The 14,178-nt window shown below is 43.0% G+C and overlaps 1 protein-coding gene across 1 annotated transcript in view; it reads right to left on the bottom strand.

Annotated features, from left to right (window-relative positions):
• The window catches only part of Vps8 (VPS8 subunit of CORVET complex), a 122,203-nt gene that overhangs the window by 30,648 nt on the left and 77,377 nt on the right, over positions 1-14,178 (bottom strand). The window contains exons 23-25 of the mRNA XM_055625215.1: positions 13,107-13,187; positions 7,705-7,874; positions 4,956-5,121 (exon numbers count right to left, since the gene is read on the bottom strand). Of these exons, the coding sequence (XP_055481190.1) occupies positions 4,956-5,121; positions 7,705-7,874; positions 13,107-13,187 (417 nt within the window). The remainder of the gene's footprint in view (positions 1-4,955; positions 5,122-7,704; positions 7,875-13,106; positions 13,188-14,178) is intronic.

Genomic DNA, 14,178 nt, shown 5'->3' with positions numbered 1-14,178 from the left:
ACACACACACACACACACACACACACACACACACACACACACTCACAAAAGGGTATCTTTAAATGTGTGCCAGTTTAGTAAGCACTTCTAAGAACCGGCTAGCTAAGTAAGCTAAAGTAAAGACATATTGCTATTTCAATGTACTTTGAACATTGGTAAGATGAATATTTTCACATTATTGGGCAGTGGAATTTTTTAAGTCCTTACTTTATATTTTCATCAAAAATGCACAATGGCTGAAAATTCTTTCTGCATTAAAGTCATTCTTAGATGTCTTGGACATAAGCCTTTGCTAACTGGTAGGAACGTTACACCATTCATTATGACAGACATGGAAAAGAGGTGAAGAAAAGCCAGGGAATAGATACAGAGGTCTCCCCACAGCCCAGTTCCTGAGCTGTATCAGACCCCTTTGCTTTAAAATCATCAGTGCTTCCTATCACCTTGAAGATGAAACACACGTGCTCATGCTGCTGATGCTGCTGGTTTACTATCTGTCCTGAAGAAGACCAAACCTTGGTTGCAGACACACCTCGGCAGGTAAAAAGAGGAGCATTCTGTGCAAGCAGGAGGACCTGGGCCACAGAGGCTCTGCACACAGAGCCTTGACTGTAACCCTAGCTACCCCATGAGGAGATGGACTGCCGAGACAGGAGAACCCCCGTAAGCTCACAGGCCAGCTGGCCTGGACACACAGGGGATAAGCACAAAGACAGTGTCCCAAGGAAAGAAGATGAGGGTCACAGCCCAGATTGTTCTCTGCCTCTGTGTGTGCACCATGACACACTGACAGACACAAGTGGAGGACACACACCATAAACACAAACAGAACAGAAAGAGAAATAACAACAAAGAGACAAAGGATAAACAAAAATAAAACAGAACTCTGAACCTTGTTAATAGTGTTTAGGATCTAATAAATCTTTTTTTCCTTTGATCTTCTACTTTCGTTACTTTGAATTTACTACATGAACAGTTAAGAAGAACCTGAAATGATTTGATATTAGTATAAATTAATAACTTCGGGAGATACTAGAGGAGGGTGTTGAGCACTGCACTGAAGTTAATGTCTCCTGTGCACTTCATCTGCATGCAGAGAAACTGGGAGTAAATGACACAGACCCTCCAGGACAGCCTCGGCCCTGAGATTCCTGACTGAGCGGCCGCATACCTGCCGCGACTAATGGAAGAAACTCATTTGGACTGTTTCTTTGGGCTTTAGAGGATCAAATCCTTATTTCAGGAGAAAGCAGGTCTTCTGGGGGATCCCTCCTGTCACGTTCATGTTGATTTGTTGCTGGACAACTAGTATGTAAGTGTTACTGGCTGGACATATTGGCCGATAGTGATTTTAACACATTAAGTTAGGGAAGACTGGCAGGAGACAGCACTTTGACCTGCCAGGACCACAGGGTTGGGTTAAGTATTGTATGAACTTGAGCTGGAGTCAGAAGCCAGAAAATTAAATATCAGTTGTTATTGTAGTGGAAGTTTTGGTTTCTTTAAAAACTCAGTTGTGTTATGTGAATGTGTTTTTTGTTTTAGTCCCAACTGTGGAATGTGGAAGTTCTTTACCTACTATTGAAAACAGACTCATGAGAGAGTGCATGATCTTTGTCAGCTGGAAACTGCCTCAAGTGAGGGGCATGGGTTTTACCACCAGGAAAACATCCCTGTGTGGACTCTGAGAAGGTATAAATAAGAGCCCACAGACAGAGGATGCTTCAAATCACTTCAGTTTGCATTACTTTGCATGGCTTTGCTTCAAGATGCTCCTAGAGAGAAAGAGAAACACTCCAGAGAATGCTTCAAGGCTCTTGCTACCATTTGCTGTCTGACTGGACCGCTGGAATCCAGATGACTGACATTGGTATTGCCCTAAAGAATAAGCAGGAAGTAGCTAAAGAGGTCTACAGTCTATGTCCCTGCTAACTTTCTTTCTCTCCTAACTAGGGGCGGGGGTGGGTTGGAAGGGAGGTAGAGGCATTTAAGAAGCCTACATAAAGTAGGTTTTTGTAAAATCTAAGTCTACATACGTTTCCTGAAAAGATAAAATAAAAGGCTATTGATAGGGACAGTGTTCCAGGGCCAATGGGGTATTTGAAACACAGTCAATCATCCTGTTCACAGAGAGAAGCTGGTGAATGCCGAGTGGCTCCTGCTGTGTTCTCTGGACAGACTTGACTAGGATGGACAGCTCTTCAGAGGAAAGTAAAATGCTCACGTAGCGAAGTCTAATGAAACCCACCATACTATGGATTGATGGCTATTACTTAACTTTTTCCATTGCCCTTGGGACACCATCCCAGCGGTAAGCAGTATTTTAAGATGTTCACTTTGCTCCTTTTAGTTACAATAATTTTGAAAACTGGAATGCTGATATAATTCATTATTCACAATACATTCTGTGTGATGCCCTGGACTAACTCTTGTTTACCATTTCTGTAGCAAAACCCAGCACAGCATCCGCTCTAAGCTCAAGAGCCGCGTCTGTGTCTACAGCTCTTTGTGAAGGTCATGAGAAACTGAATTTACACCATATGGAGCTGTAACAACAAGGACTTTTACTGTCCTTTTCAGTGGAATATTTTTCTCAAACTGAAACTCCCTAGTATTTATACAAAGGTCTCTCTGCCTTACAGATGTATTTTCCTACTCACAGGCAACCTTATCTGCTTCAAAAACTTGTACTGAAGTGAAGCAGAAGCAATGGTTAAATGTTACAAGCAAGCAAAGCTGAAGGCCTCAGAGAATTTTGCAGCCAAGTTTCCTATAAATGACAGAACTGGAAAACTGATGGTACGCTATGTCACTGGAGCAAAGGAAAGTGTAGAATATGTGCCAAGGTGTGAGACCATTCGGTGACTAGCAGCACACAGCCGAGTGAGCCCCGCACCGGGTCTCATCTGATATGCAAGGTCTGTCAAAATGCAGCAGGAGCTTCTGGGCTTGGGGATGGCGAGGGGAGGCTGGATTCCAGGAGAGATGGAGGTGACATTTGTGAGGGTGGTGACACTTATTGAGGGAGATGACACTGGTGAGGACAGTGACACCTGTGAGGGAAGCGAAACCTGTGATGATAGAGACACTTTCACCTCTAGATTCAACCATGCTACTGTTCTAACGCACACCCTCTTCCATTGAGAGCAGATGTCTGCCTCGTTCTTTCTCTTATCCACCTCTATACTGGCCTATCTTATTCCCCTGAAGGGGCAGCTGACATGATCTCCCATGATTCTGTATATCCGATTCATGTACACTCATTTTCTGTTCTTCCGGCATGGTTTATCTGTAGGCACTTGTCATTCAGTAAGAGTTCAGACAATTCTGGTTCCTGACAAGAGCTCTTAAAAATCTTAGAACTGGGGTTCAGCAGCTAAGCGCACTAACTATTCTTCCAGGGGTTGCAGGTTCAATTCCCAGCACCCTGAATGGCTATCCAATGCCTCTTTCTGGCCTCCTTGAGCACTGTATGTACTTGGCATACAGACATAAATATATACATACATACATACATATATACATGCAGATTAATAATAAATAAATCTAAGTAACCGACTCCCGCTTGGAACCTGCTCTGTGAGAAGAGCCCTTTTGTATGCTAATGAGATGACTGGCAGCTGGGAACCCTGTATAGTTTGGGAATGAGGGCTGGCTGCCAGGAGGACTAAGCCAGGGATCAAGGTCTATACCTATCTGAACCTCTGAGGGGGAGGACCCTGAAGACTGAGCTCGCTCACAGAATTTACAAGGATTTAATGAACCACGACTACACAATGAAACTGGAAAATGACAGGCTTTCAGAGCTTCTGGATTGGTGAAGGTGTTGAAGGTGCTGGGACAACGGTGGGCTCAGACAGAGGGCACAGGACCTGCCTTGCTCAGCTGTCTTCAACCTTGTCCTAGGATAGTAGTGGGACTGTGTATGGCATGGGGACAGTCTTACGGGACTGACCATCAAACTCTGGGAAGTTAGGGCACTGACTTCCTGGGCAGGCAGCCGATGTCCAGATAACTGAAAGAACTAGAGTTCGGAAGGGATCACATAAAGACTTGAGAACAGTTATTCAAACTCTGCTTGTAACTTCATGGCTATAAATCGCCAAGACACAATTATGTTTATCTTACCTATATACTATTTCATTCACATCTGGCACAGTTAGATACTGACATACTGTTCAATTAAAGACCGGGCAAACACAGATATTAAAGACAAAATCAGAATTCCTATCACTGGAGTACAGATATGATAAATAATTATCTGGGAGAGGAGCCCATGACTTTGTTTCCGTGCTCCTGTAAAATGGATAAAACAGTGACATAGAAATGGGGTCAACTGGGGCTTGTGTGGCACTGAGGAAAGGACAAGCAGCAGCAACTGTGTCAGTTCAACGGTCAAGCGCAGTCCTGATAACCTCTCACTTAACCCCTCCTGTTGTCAGGTTGTGTGTCCTCAAACCTGGGAGCAACAGAGAGCATCCTGCCCCACAGCCTCTTCGTAACGGATAAGATCCCTCAGTCTCCATGGGCAACAGAACATTTCTGAGATGAACACTATGCACCAAGTTCTTTAAGGAAAGGAGACATGCGCCAAGCATATAAGCAACAACGCCTTGTCCGGCACCAGCTCCAACCGAGTGGTGACTCTGGCCTCTTGCCGAGTAAGTGCTTATCAGTATTGGCATGCGCTCACTACCTTCGCTGCCTGCCACTCTGTCAGAGGTCCCTGACAGGGTGCCTGTCTTCTCTGCCGCTGACCTGGGCCCCATGCTTCAAAAGCAGAACAGGTTTCATCAGGTTGTCGGTGCTGATCAGAGGTGACAAGCTCTGAGCAGCAGTAAGCAAGAGACGCTGCACAATTTGGTATCCGTCAGGAGGCTGGGGGACCTGACAGAATAGGCAATACCTACCAGACTAGCAAAGGAAGGTCACAGCAGCTCCAAAACAAGCCTTACCTGGGATGAGGTTATCCGCCCCTTCTTGCTTTCAGAAGGATTCTCACTGAGTTTGCCAGCTTTGTTACTTGAGCTGCACTTGTAACATGTCCATCTTGTTTGACCCTCAATTTCTAGGGTGCATTCCTTGCTTTGTAGACAGAACGAATGATACAAATGGCCACAGCTATAACATGAAGACAAAAAGTTTGTACTTTTCCTTGGTATAAGACCCATAACCATGAACTATGACAGAGTACCCTCGTATGTGGTACCTCAAATGAACTAGTGGCTGGCTATTCAGGGACAAGAGTCAGACAAGGGCATGTGCTCATTGAGGTCCTCCCTTTTCAAGAACCTAGTCTCTCTCCTACTTGAATTCTTAAGTTGTGAGTGGGCATGCTTCTAGACTGCAGAAGCTGAGCTGAGAGTGTTCATTCTCAAACTACAGCAATTTCATAGTTATTTTCAGGTAGTTTTTTTTTTTTTTTTAATGAGAGAAATAGTTGTTTAAGTAGCCTGATAATATCATGATAATATCATGCCATGGACCATATTCAAGGCACACTGACCTGAAACACCAGCAAAGTGCCACGCTCTACATCCCAGAGGCTGGCTACCAAGGATGCCTCTCGGTGGTCATTTCTGGATCCCCCCTTCTCTAAGCAGAAACACTGGATAAGTCTAGAAGGCAGTCCTTTTCTCTCCTCTTGTCTAGTTTCCCTTCTCGATGCTGTTTCTTCTCGTACATTTGTCTTTCCTCCACCTAGTCCTGCTCCTTCAGTGATAATTTCTACTTCCTAACTTTTAAAATGCCATAGGCTCCTGACTCCCAGCGATCTTTCCATCACTCCTAGCTAACTGTCTGTCTCCTTGAGAACTCCACCCTGAGTATCCAATAGAAGTCTTAATTTCACACACCCAAGCCCAAGTTTCTGACTTCCACCAACTCTATTTCCATCGCATTCTTTTATCTAACATTCTGCATCTCAAAAATAGCAAGTATGTTCTTCCAGTTTCTCAGATGGAACTTTGGAGTCACCCTGGACTGTTTTCTGCCTTGCACACGATAAGCACATCTATAGGCAAATCCGATCACATGATAGTTCTGCCTTCACATGATAGCCAGAATTTCCACTTCTGAGTTCTTTGCAATCGACTGCATTGGGCCATTTCACATCTGGGTTACTGAAGTAGCCTTACTGTCCATTTTGCTTCTTTCCTTGACCCTCCAGAGTCTATTCTCAACACAGTAACCACTGACCCATAAAATAGCACTTCTACCCTCAAAACCACCCACTGCCTTCTCAGAACAAAGTCCAACTTTGTACAAGAACCCAATATTCCTGCCTGCTTAGCTTTTGTTTTTCCTCGGTACCTCTTCAGTCATTTTCTCCTCACTGTCAAGACCTGCTGTGCTACCCACTCACTGCCCCTGAAGTATGCCAGTAAGGACACTGTCTGACAGCCTCCATATCCCCAACATCTGGCAGAACACACCCTACAAATTAGTCAGACACTTCCTTACATCTTAAAATCACTCAAACATGATTTAAACAGGGAGGCACGCCCCATCTGTTTCCTATAAATTAGTAGCTACTAATAGCCCCTTCCCTGTATGCCCTTTTATTTTTATTAAATGTAATAAGTAATTACATTTTAATTACGTTTCAAAGTTGTCTGTCCACAAGTCGTTTCATATAGCATATATGCCATTTTATATAGCATCTTAACAATGCTGTATAGAACACCCCTAAGCTTCTGTATGTCTCTGCGTGTTTTATCCTTTTTTCCATAGTAGCCATCACTGTTTCAAGTTTCATCCCTGTGCTCAGGCTGCTCCTCATCCTGATGAACAGATCTGGTACACAGTAGTGTCTTTCTCAGGGTTTCTATTGCAGTGATAAAACACCATGACTGTGATGGTTTGAATGAAAATGGCCTCCATAGGCTCATCTATTTGAATGCTTGGTCCCCAGTTGGTGGAACTGTTTAGGAAGGATTAGGGAGAGCAGCCTTGTAGAAGATGTGTTACTCTGAGTGGGCTCTAAGATTTCCAAGGCCCCAGTAGCTCTCTTTGCCTCTTACTTGTGGATCAGGTTAAGCATTTGGCCACTCCAGCACCATGCCTGCCTGCCTGCCACTATGCTCCTGCCCTGCGCAACAAGGACTCACCCTCTGAAACTGTAAGCACCCCCCCCCCCATAAATTCTTTCTTTAATAAGTTGCCTTAGTTGTGCTGTCTTATCACAGAAATAAAAAAGTAACTAAGACTATGACTAAAAGCAACCTGGGAAGAAAGCGTTTATCTCAGCTTACAACTCTCATGTCACCATCAGTGAGGTAAAGCAGGGCAGGAACTCAAGGCAGGGACTGAAGCAGAAGCCACTGAGGACACTAATTACTGGCTTGTTTCTCATGGCTTGTTCAGCCTGCTGTCTTTTAGTTATTTGTTTGTTTAGTGTATTGGTGTTTTACTGCATACTTGTTCAGCCTGCATTCATTCATTCACTCATGCATTCATTTATGTGTCTGAGTGTTGTCTGACAACACATCATCCTCTCGTTCTGCTACCTTGTACTTATTTTCATCTTCACTCTGACTTAGAGGATGTCTGAGACCCTTAGTCCCCCCCCCCCCCCCATCCCGTGCAGACTGTGAAGGCCGTGGCGAACGAACTCTGGCTGTCTGGTCCACTGCTTTATCACTGACTGGGGCTGCGTGGTCACAGCTTTGCTTTGCTGCTACCAAGAGAGTTTGCACTCCTTACCTAAAGACGATAATTTCATCGGCCATTTCCTGGCGTCTTTTGTACTGCTGTAAACATATGGAACAGTAATCCTGTTTGGGATTGAGCCCTCTGGAGACCGAAGCTCTCAGGTTACACAGTGACCAATGGAGATCTTGGTTCAGAAGGTTGGTTGTTGTTTCTAGCAAGGTCTAAGAAAGGTCAAAGGAGAAAGGGTTCAAATGAAAGACAGGATTAATGAAACACATCACAACCAAAATTAGAGCACTCTACAGAAGGTGAGACAAGTATACAAACTCATACACTCAAGCAGGGGCCCTTCCCGTGCAGTGACAATGATGTAGACATTAAAATGCTCAAGCAATGTGTGTGGTCCTTCTGTGGCTTAACTCAGTACAGGAGCTTTCAGATAACTCGGTAAGGCCAAATCTATTCAGTGCATTTATAACTTCTCTCTCCACGGCTGACAGCTGTGAGAAGAACAGCCTCAATCCCTGGCCTCTTGCTCAAACTGCTGCATGGCAGTGTTTCAGATAGCCGCTCGGTGGGGAGCTAATGGTCATTACTCAGTGTTCATCTCCCTTGGGCAAAGATCTCATTTTCTGATCAGCACTTAAAAGTCATTGGAAGCTGCTCAAGCCCCTGCCATCTGTCATTAAGACATTTCGAAGATGCACACTGGGTCACTTTGGGGCTGCCTTATGCTTGTAAAGTGCTCTCATGCTCTATCAGTTCTCAACCTTCACACAGACCATTGAGACATCCAGTCAGGGAAAGACAGAGCTGGCGAAGCTCACCTCTTTGTTCTACAGTTTAACTCTTCAACTTTAACTCAAATGCAAAACTTCTACTTAGTTGTCAAGGCATGCTAATTTCTTCCAATTAGCTTTATCTTCTCTCCTTTTCTAGGCTCTACAATGAGTCTGCTGTGCTCAGCTCCTCCCTCCCCACCTTCTCAGGGTCTGTATCTGTGGGGGCATTGAGTCTCTCTGTGCCATCTGGGGCAAGACTTTAATTCTTTATTTTATTTTATTTTATTTTAGTTTTAATTACACTTTATTTACTTTGTATCCCCCCTCTAGTTCCTTCCCTCTTCCCCTCCCAATCCCTTTCTTCCCCTTCTCCACACACGCCCCTCCCCAACTCCACTGGTGTGGGGGGGTTCTTTTTCTTCCTTCTGATCCTAATCTGTTAGGTCTCATCAGGAGTGGCTGCATTGTCTTCCTCTGTGGCCTAGTAAGGCTGCTCCCCCCTCAGGGGGAGTTGATCAAAGAGCAGGACAATCAGTTCATGTCAGAAGCAGTCCCTCTTCCCATTACTATGGAACCTACTTGGACACTGAACTGCCATGGGCTACATCTGTGCAGGGGTTCTAGGTTATCTCCATGCATGGTACTTAGTTGGAGTATGAGTCTCAGGAAAGACCCCTGTGCTCAAATTTTTTTGGTTCTGTTGCTCTCCTTGTGGACCTCCTGTCCTCTCCAGATCTTACTGTTATTTCCCACTTCTTTCATAAGATTCCCTGCACTCTGCCCAAAGTTTGGCCATAAGACTCAGCATCTGCTTTGATAGTATGCAGGGCAGAGCCTTTCAGAGGTCCTCTGTGGCAGGTTCCTAACTTGTTTCCTGTTTTCTTCTTCTTCTGATGTCCATCCTCTTTGCCTTTCGGGATGGGGATTGGACATTTTAGTCAGGGTCCTCCCTCTTGATTAGTTTCTTCAGGTATACAGATTTTAGTAGGTTTATCCTATATTATATGTCTATATGAGTGAGTATATACTGTGTGTCTTTCTGCTCTGGGATAGCTCACTCAGGATGATCCCTTCCAGTTCCCACCATTTACCTGCAAATTTCATGATTTCCTTGCCAAGATCAAAACCTCAAGTGACAACACATGCTGGAGAGGTTATGGAGAAAGAGGAACCCTCCTCCACTGCTGGTGGGAATGTAAACTTGTACAACCACTCTGGAAATCAATCTGGCGCTTCCTCAGACAACAAGGAATAGCGCTTCCTCAAGATCCAGCTATACCTAGGCATATATCCAAAAGAGGCTCAAGTACACAATAAGAACATTTGCTCAACTATGTTTATAGCAGCTTTATTTGTAATAGCCAGAAGCTGGAAACTGCCCAGATGCCCCTCAACTGAAGAATGGATGCAGAAATTGTGGTACATCTACACAATGGAATATTACTCAGCAATGAAAAACTTTAATTCTTAAGGACATTTTAAAAAACTCTGCCTCTCAATTTTTCTTCTTCTCACTCGTAAATTCTTTTTATTTTTTTTATTTTTCTTCAGGTTTTGTTTATCAAATACTTTTCTCTTGTGTATGTTTTGGGAATAGTGTCTTTTTTTAACTTTTATTAATTACATGTTATTCACTTTGTATCCCCCCATAAACTCCTCCCTCCTCCCCTCCCAACCCCACTCCCCCTTCTTTACGCAAGGCCCCTCCCCAAGTCCACTGATAGGGGAGATCCCCTTCTCCTTCCTTCTGATCTTAGTCTATCAGATCTCATCAGGAATGGCTGCATTGTCATCTTCTGTGGCCTGGTAAGGCTGCTCCCCCTTCAGGGGGAGGTGATCAAAGAGCAGGCCAATCAGTTTATGTCAGAGGCAGTCCCTCTTCCCATTACTATGTAACCCACCTGGACACTGAACTGCCATGGGCTACAAGTGTGCAGGGGTTCTAGGTTATTTCCATGCATGGTACTTGGTTGGAGTATGAGTCTCAGGAAAGACCTCTGTGCTCAAATTTTCTGGTTCTGTTGCTGAACTCCTGTGGAGTTCCTGCCCTCTCCAGATCTTACTATTTCCCACTTCTTTCATAAGATTCCCTGCACTCTGCCCAACAGTTGGCCCTAAGTCTCAGCATCTGCTTTGATAATCCGCAGGGCAGAGCCTTTCAGGGATCCTCTGTGGCAGGTTCCTAACTTGTTTCCTGTTTTCTTCTTCTTCTGATGTCCATCCTCTTTGCCTTTCGGGATGGGGATTGAGCATTTTAGTCAGGGTCCTCCCTCTTGATTAGTTTCTTTACATGTACAGATTTTAGTAGGTTTATCCTATATTATATGTCTATATGAGTGAATATATACCATGTGTGTCTTTCTGCTTCTGGGACAGCTCACTCAGGATGATCCTTTCCAGTTACCACCATTTACCTGCAAATTTCATGATTTCCTTATTTTTCATTGCTGAGTAATATTCCATTGTGTAGATGTACCAGTTTCTGCATCCATTCTTCAGTTGAGGGGCATCTGGGCAGTTTCCAGCTTCTGGCTATTACAAATAAAGCTGCTATAAATATGGTTGAGCAAATGTTCTTATTGTGTACTTGGGCCTCTTTTGGATATATGCCTAGGAGTGGTATAACTGGATCTTGAGGAAGCGCTATTCCTTGTTGTCTGAGGAAGTGCCAGATTGTTTTCCAGAGTGGTTGTACAAGTTTACATTCCCACCAGCAGTGGAGGAGGGCTCCCCTTTCTCCACAACCTCTCCAGCATGTGTTGTCACTTGAGTTTTTGATCTTGGCTATTCTGATGGGTGTAATGTGAAATCTCAGGGTCGTTTTGATTTGCATGTCCCTAATGGCTAATGAGGTTGAACATTTAAGTGTTTCTCTGCCATTTGATATTCCTCTATCGAGAATTCTCTGTTTAGCTCTGTTCCCCATTTTTTAACTGGATTACTTGGTTTGTTGCTTTTTAGCTTCTTTAGTTCTTTATATATACTGGATATTAGCCCTCTGTCAGATAAAGGGTTGGTGAAGATTCTTTCCCAATCTGTAGGCATTCGTTTTGTTTTGATGACGGTGTCCTTTGCTTTACAGAAGCTTTTCAGTCTCATGAAGTCCCATTTATTGATTGTTGTTCTTAGAGCCTGTGCTGTTGATATTCTGTTCAGGAAGTTGTCTCCTGTACCAATGAGTTCTAGGCTCTTCCCCACTTTTTCTTCTAACCAATTTAATGTGTCTGGTTTCATGTTGAGGTCTTTGATCCACTTGGACTTTAGTTTTGTGCAGGGTGATAAGTATGGATCTATTTGCATTTTTCTACACGTAGACATCCAGTTAGACCAGTACCATTTGTTGAAGATGCTATCTTTTTTCCATTGTATGGTTTTGGCATCTTTGTCAAAGATCAGATGTCCATAAGTGTGTGGGTTTATTTCTGGGTCTTCTGTTCGGTTCCATTGATCCACCATTCTGTCTCTATGCCAGTACCATGCAGTTTTTATTACTGTTGTTCTAGAGTACAGCTTAAGATCAGGGATAGAGATACCTCCGGAAGATCTTTTATTGTAGAGAATTGTTTTAGCAATTCTTGTTTCTTGTTATTCCATATGAAGTTGAGAATTTTTCTTTCCAGGTCTGTAAAGAACTGTGTTGGTAATTTGATGGGAATTGCACTGAATCTGTAGATTGCTTTTGGTAAGATGGCCATTTTTACTATGTTAATCCTGCCAAGCCATGAGCATGGGAGATCTTTCCATATTCTGATATCTTCTTCTAATTCTTTCTTCAGAGACTTGAAATTTTTTTCATACAAGTCTTTGACTTGCTTGGTTAGGGGTACACCAAGGTACTTTATATCATTTGTGGCTATTGTGAAGGGTGTTGTTTCCCTAATTTCTTTCTCAGCCCTTTTGTCTTTCTTAATAGAAAGCAGAGACTGTATCAACACACATACACAGCACCTGGTCCTTTCTCCAGGGAAAATATGAACAAAGTCAAAGTGGCTCTCACTGGTTTTAAAAGCTATAAAAACAACTTTGAGTTAAGAAAAGAATAATGACTATTTCTAGTTAGTAGCAATAATGTTTCAGAATACTTAATTTTACCTTACTATTTTCTGTAATTATACTTACCCCTTTTATGGATTAAAGAATTTTTTTAAAGGTCTATTTATTTATTATGTATCCAATGTGTGTTTGCATGAACACCTGCATGCCAGAAGAGGGCACCAGATTTTATTTCAGATGGTTGTGAGCCACCATGTGGTTGCTGGGAATTGAAATCATGACCTCTGGAAGAGCAGCCAGTGCTCTTAACCTCTGAGCCACCTCTCCAGTCTTGGATTAAAGAATCTTTTACTTAATCATTTACCTAGCAAGTTTATAATACTTCCATTTTGAAAATAAAATACTGGTCTGATTGCCAATGAATCAAAAAATAAGTAAGATGTACTTCAATATTCTCTCTCTCTCTCTCTCTCTCTCTCTCTCTCTGTCTGGGAAGTATAAGTTAAGTTCACAAGAAACTTAAAAGTAGAGAAAGGTACATATGTATCTCAATCTACCTTATTTTAGTAAGTAATAATTTTCAAAGACAAAAATGTTCAAACATAAGAAAAGAATAGAAAAGAAACATACATTATTTTTCTATCCTAAGACAGACATGGATGCAGGCAGCTTACTCACCTGCTCGTAATTAAAGGTGTCCAGCATCCCCAGAATAAGGCCCTGGATTTCTCCAAGTTTTCCTTTTCCATAAATTGGGTCCTATTCAGAAAAAGTGTTAATTGTTATGCTTCTTGGTACTTTAACACCACTTTAAGTGTTTGCTATGGTGGTGGTGTTTCCCCTGGGACAGCACCTCACTCTGTAGCCCCGGCTGGCGCCAAACCTGCAATCCTCCTGAGTGTCAGGTTTGCAGGTATGAGCCCCCACGGCTAACCTAGGCACTAACAGTCACAACACACTGTTCTGTGAGCCGTCTCTAAAAGAGGCTTAATCTATTTCTCTGTAGACAGCTCCAACTTTTGGAAATGGAGGTGACCCAAGTCTCTTCTATGACCATTTTCTTTGCAAGTCTACTCTAACTTTTTTTTTAAATCACTTCTCCTCTTAGAAGCTTCTTTCTATTTAAACAACAACTCTCTCTCCGATATATCCACTGAATAAAAATCAACACATCTAAGAATACCAGAATCTGTACAGCAATCCTTCAGCACCCATATTTTGCTGCCTCTTTATTCAAACCAAACCAACTACATCCCCCAGTTTTGGAGACAAACAGATTTCAGTATGTTTTCCCCTAATAAAGCCATTACTGCTAAATTACAGCTAATTAGATACCCAAGTTCTCTCTACTACTTTTCATAGAAGGTACGCCAAGCCACTTATTTATTATGCATAACCCCCAAACATTAAGTGTTTTTTGGACCTCCTCAAAACCTCCAAACTGCAATCCACCCATCCCGAGATGGCTGACCCTTGGCAGGCCTTGCCTCAGCCTTGTTTCGGAAAGAACGGAAGAGGATGCATCTCTTGGTGTACACAATCTGATCATCCCACATCTCTGTTTTGCTTGATGTTGTATTGTGAGTACCCTCTGGCATCATCAAGTATTTCTGAATAACTACAGAATATGAGTCATGTTAAGATACAATGCTTTTCCTAGTCATTCTAAGCTGTTATGTCTGGGCTCTCCTCTTTCCCAGCCCCACTCACCGTTATGTAATCTTGGTCTGAATCTCTGGTTCTTTTTTTT

The sequence above is a fragment of the Psammomys obesus genome, unplaced genomic scaffold, assembly GCF_907164565.1.
Source record: "Psammomys obesus unplaced genomic scaffold, mPsaObe1.curated_primary_1811, whole genome shotgun sequence".
Classification (NCBI taxonomy): Eukaryota; Metazoa; Chordata; class Mammalia; order Rodentia; family Muridae; genus Psammomys; species Psammomys obesus.
Note: the sequence above shows the minus strand (reverse complement) of the source record. Positions and strands in the feature narration are given on the sequence as shown.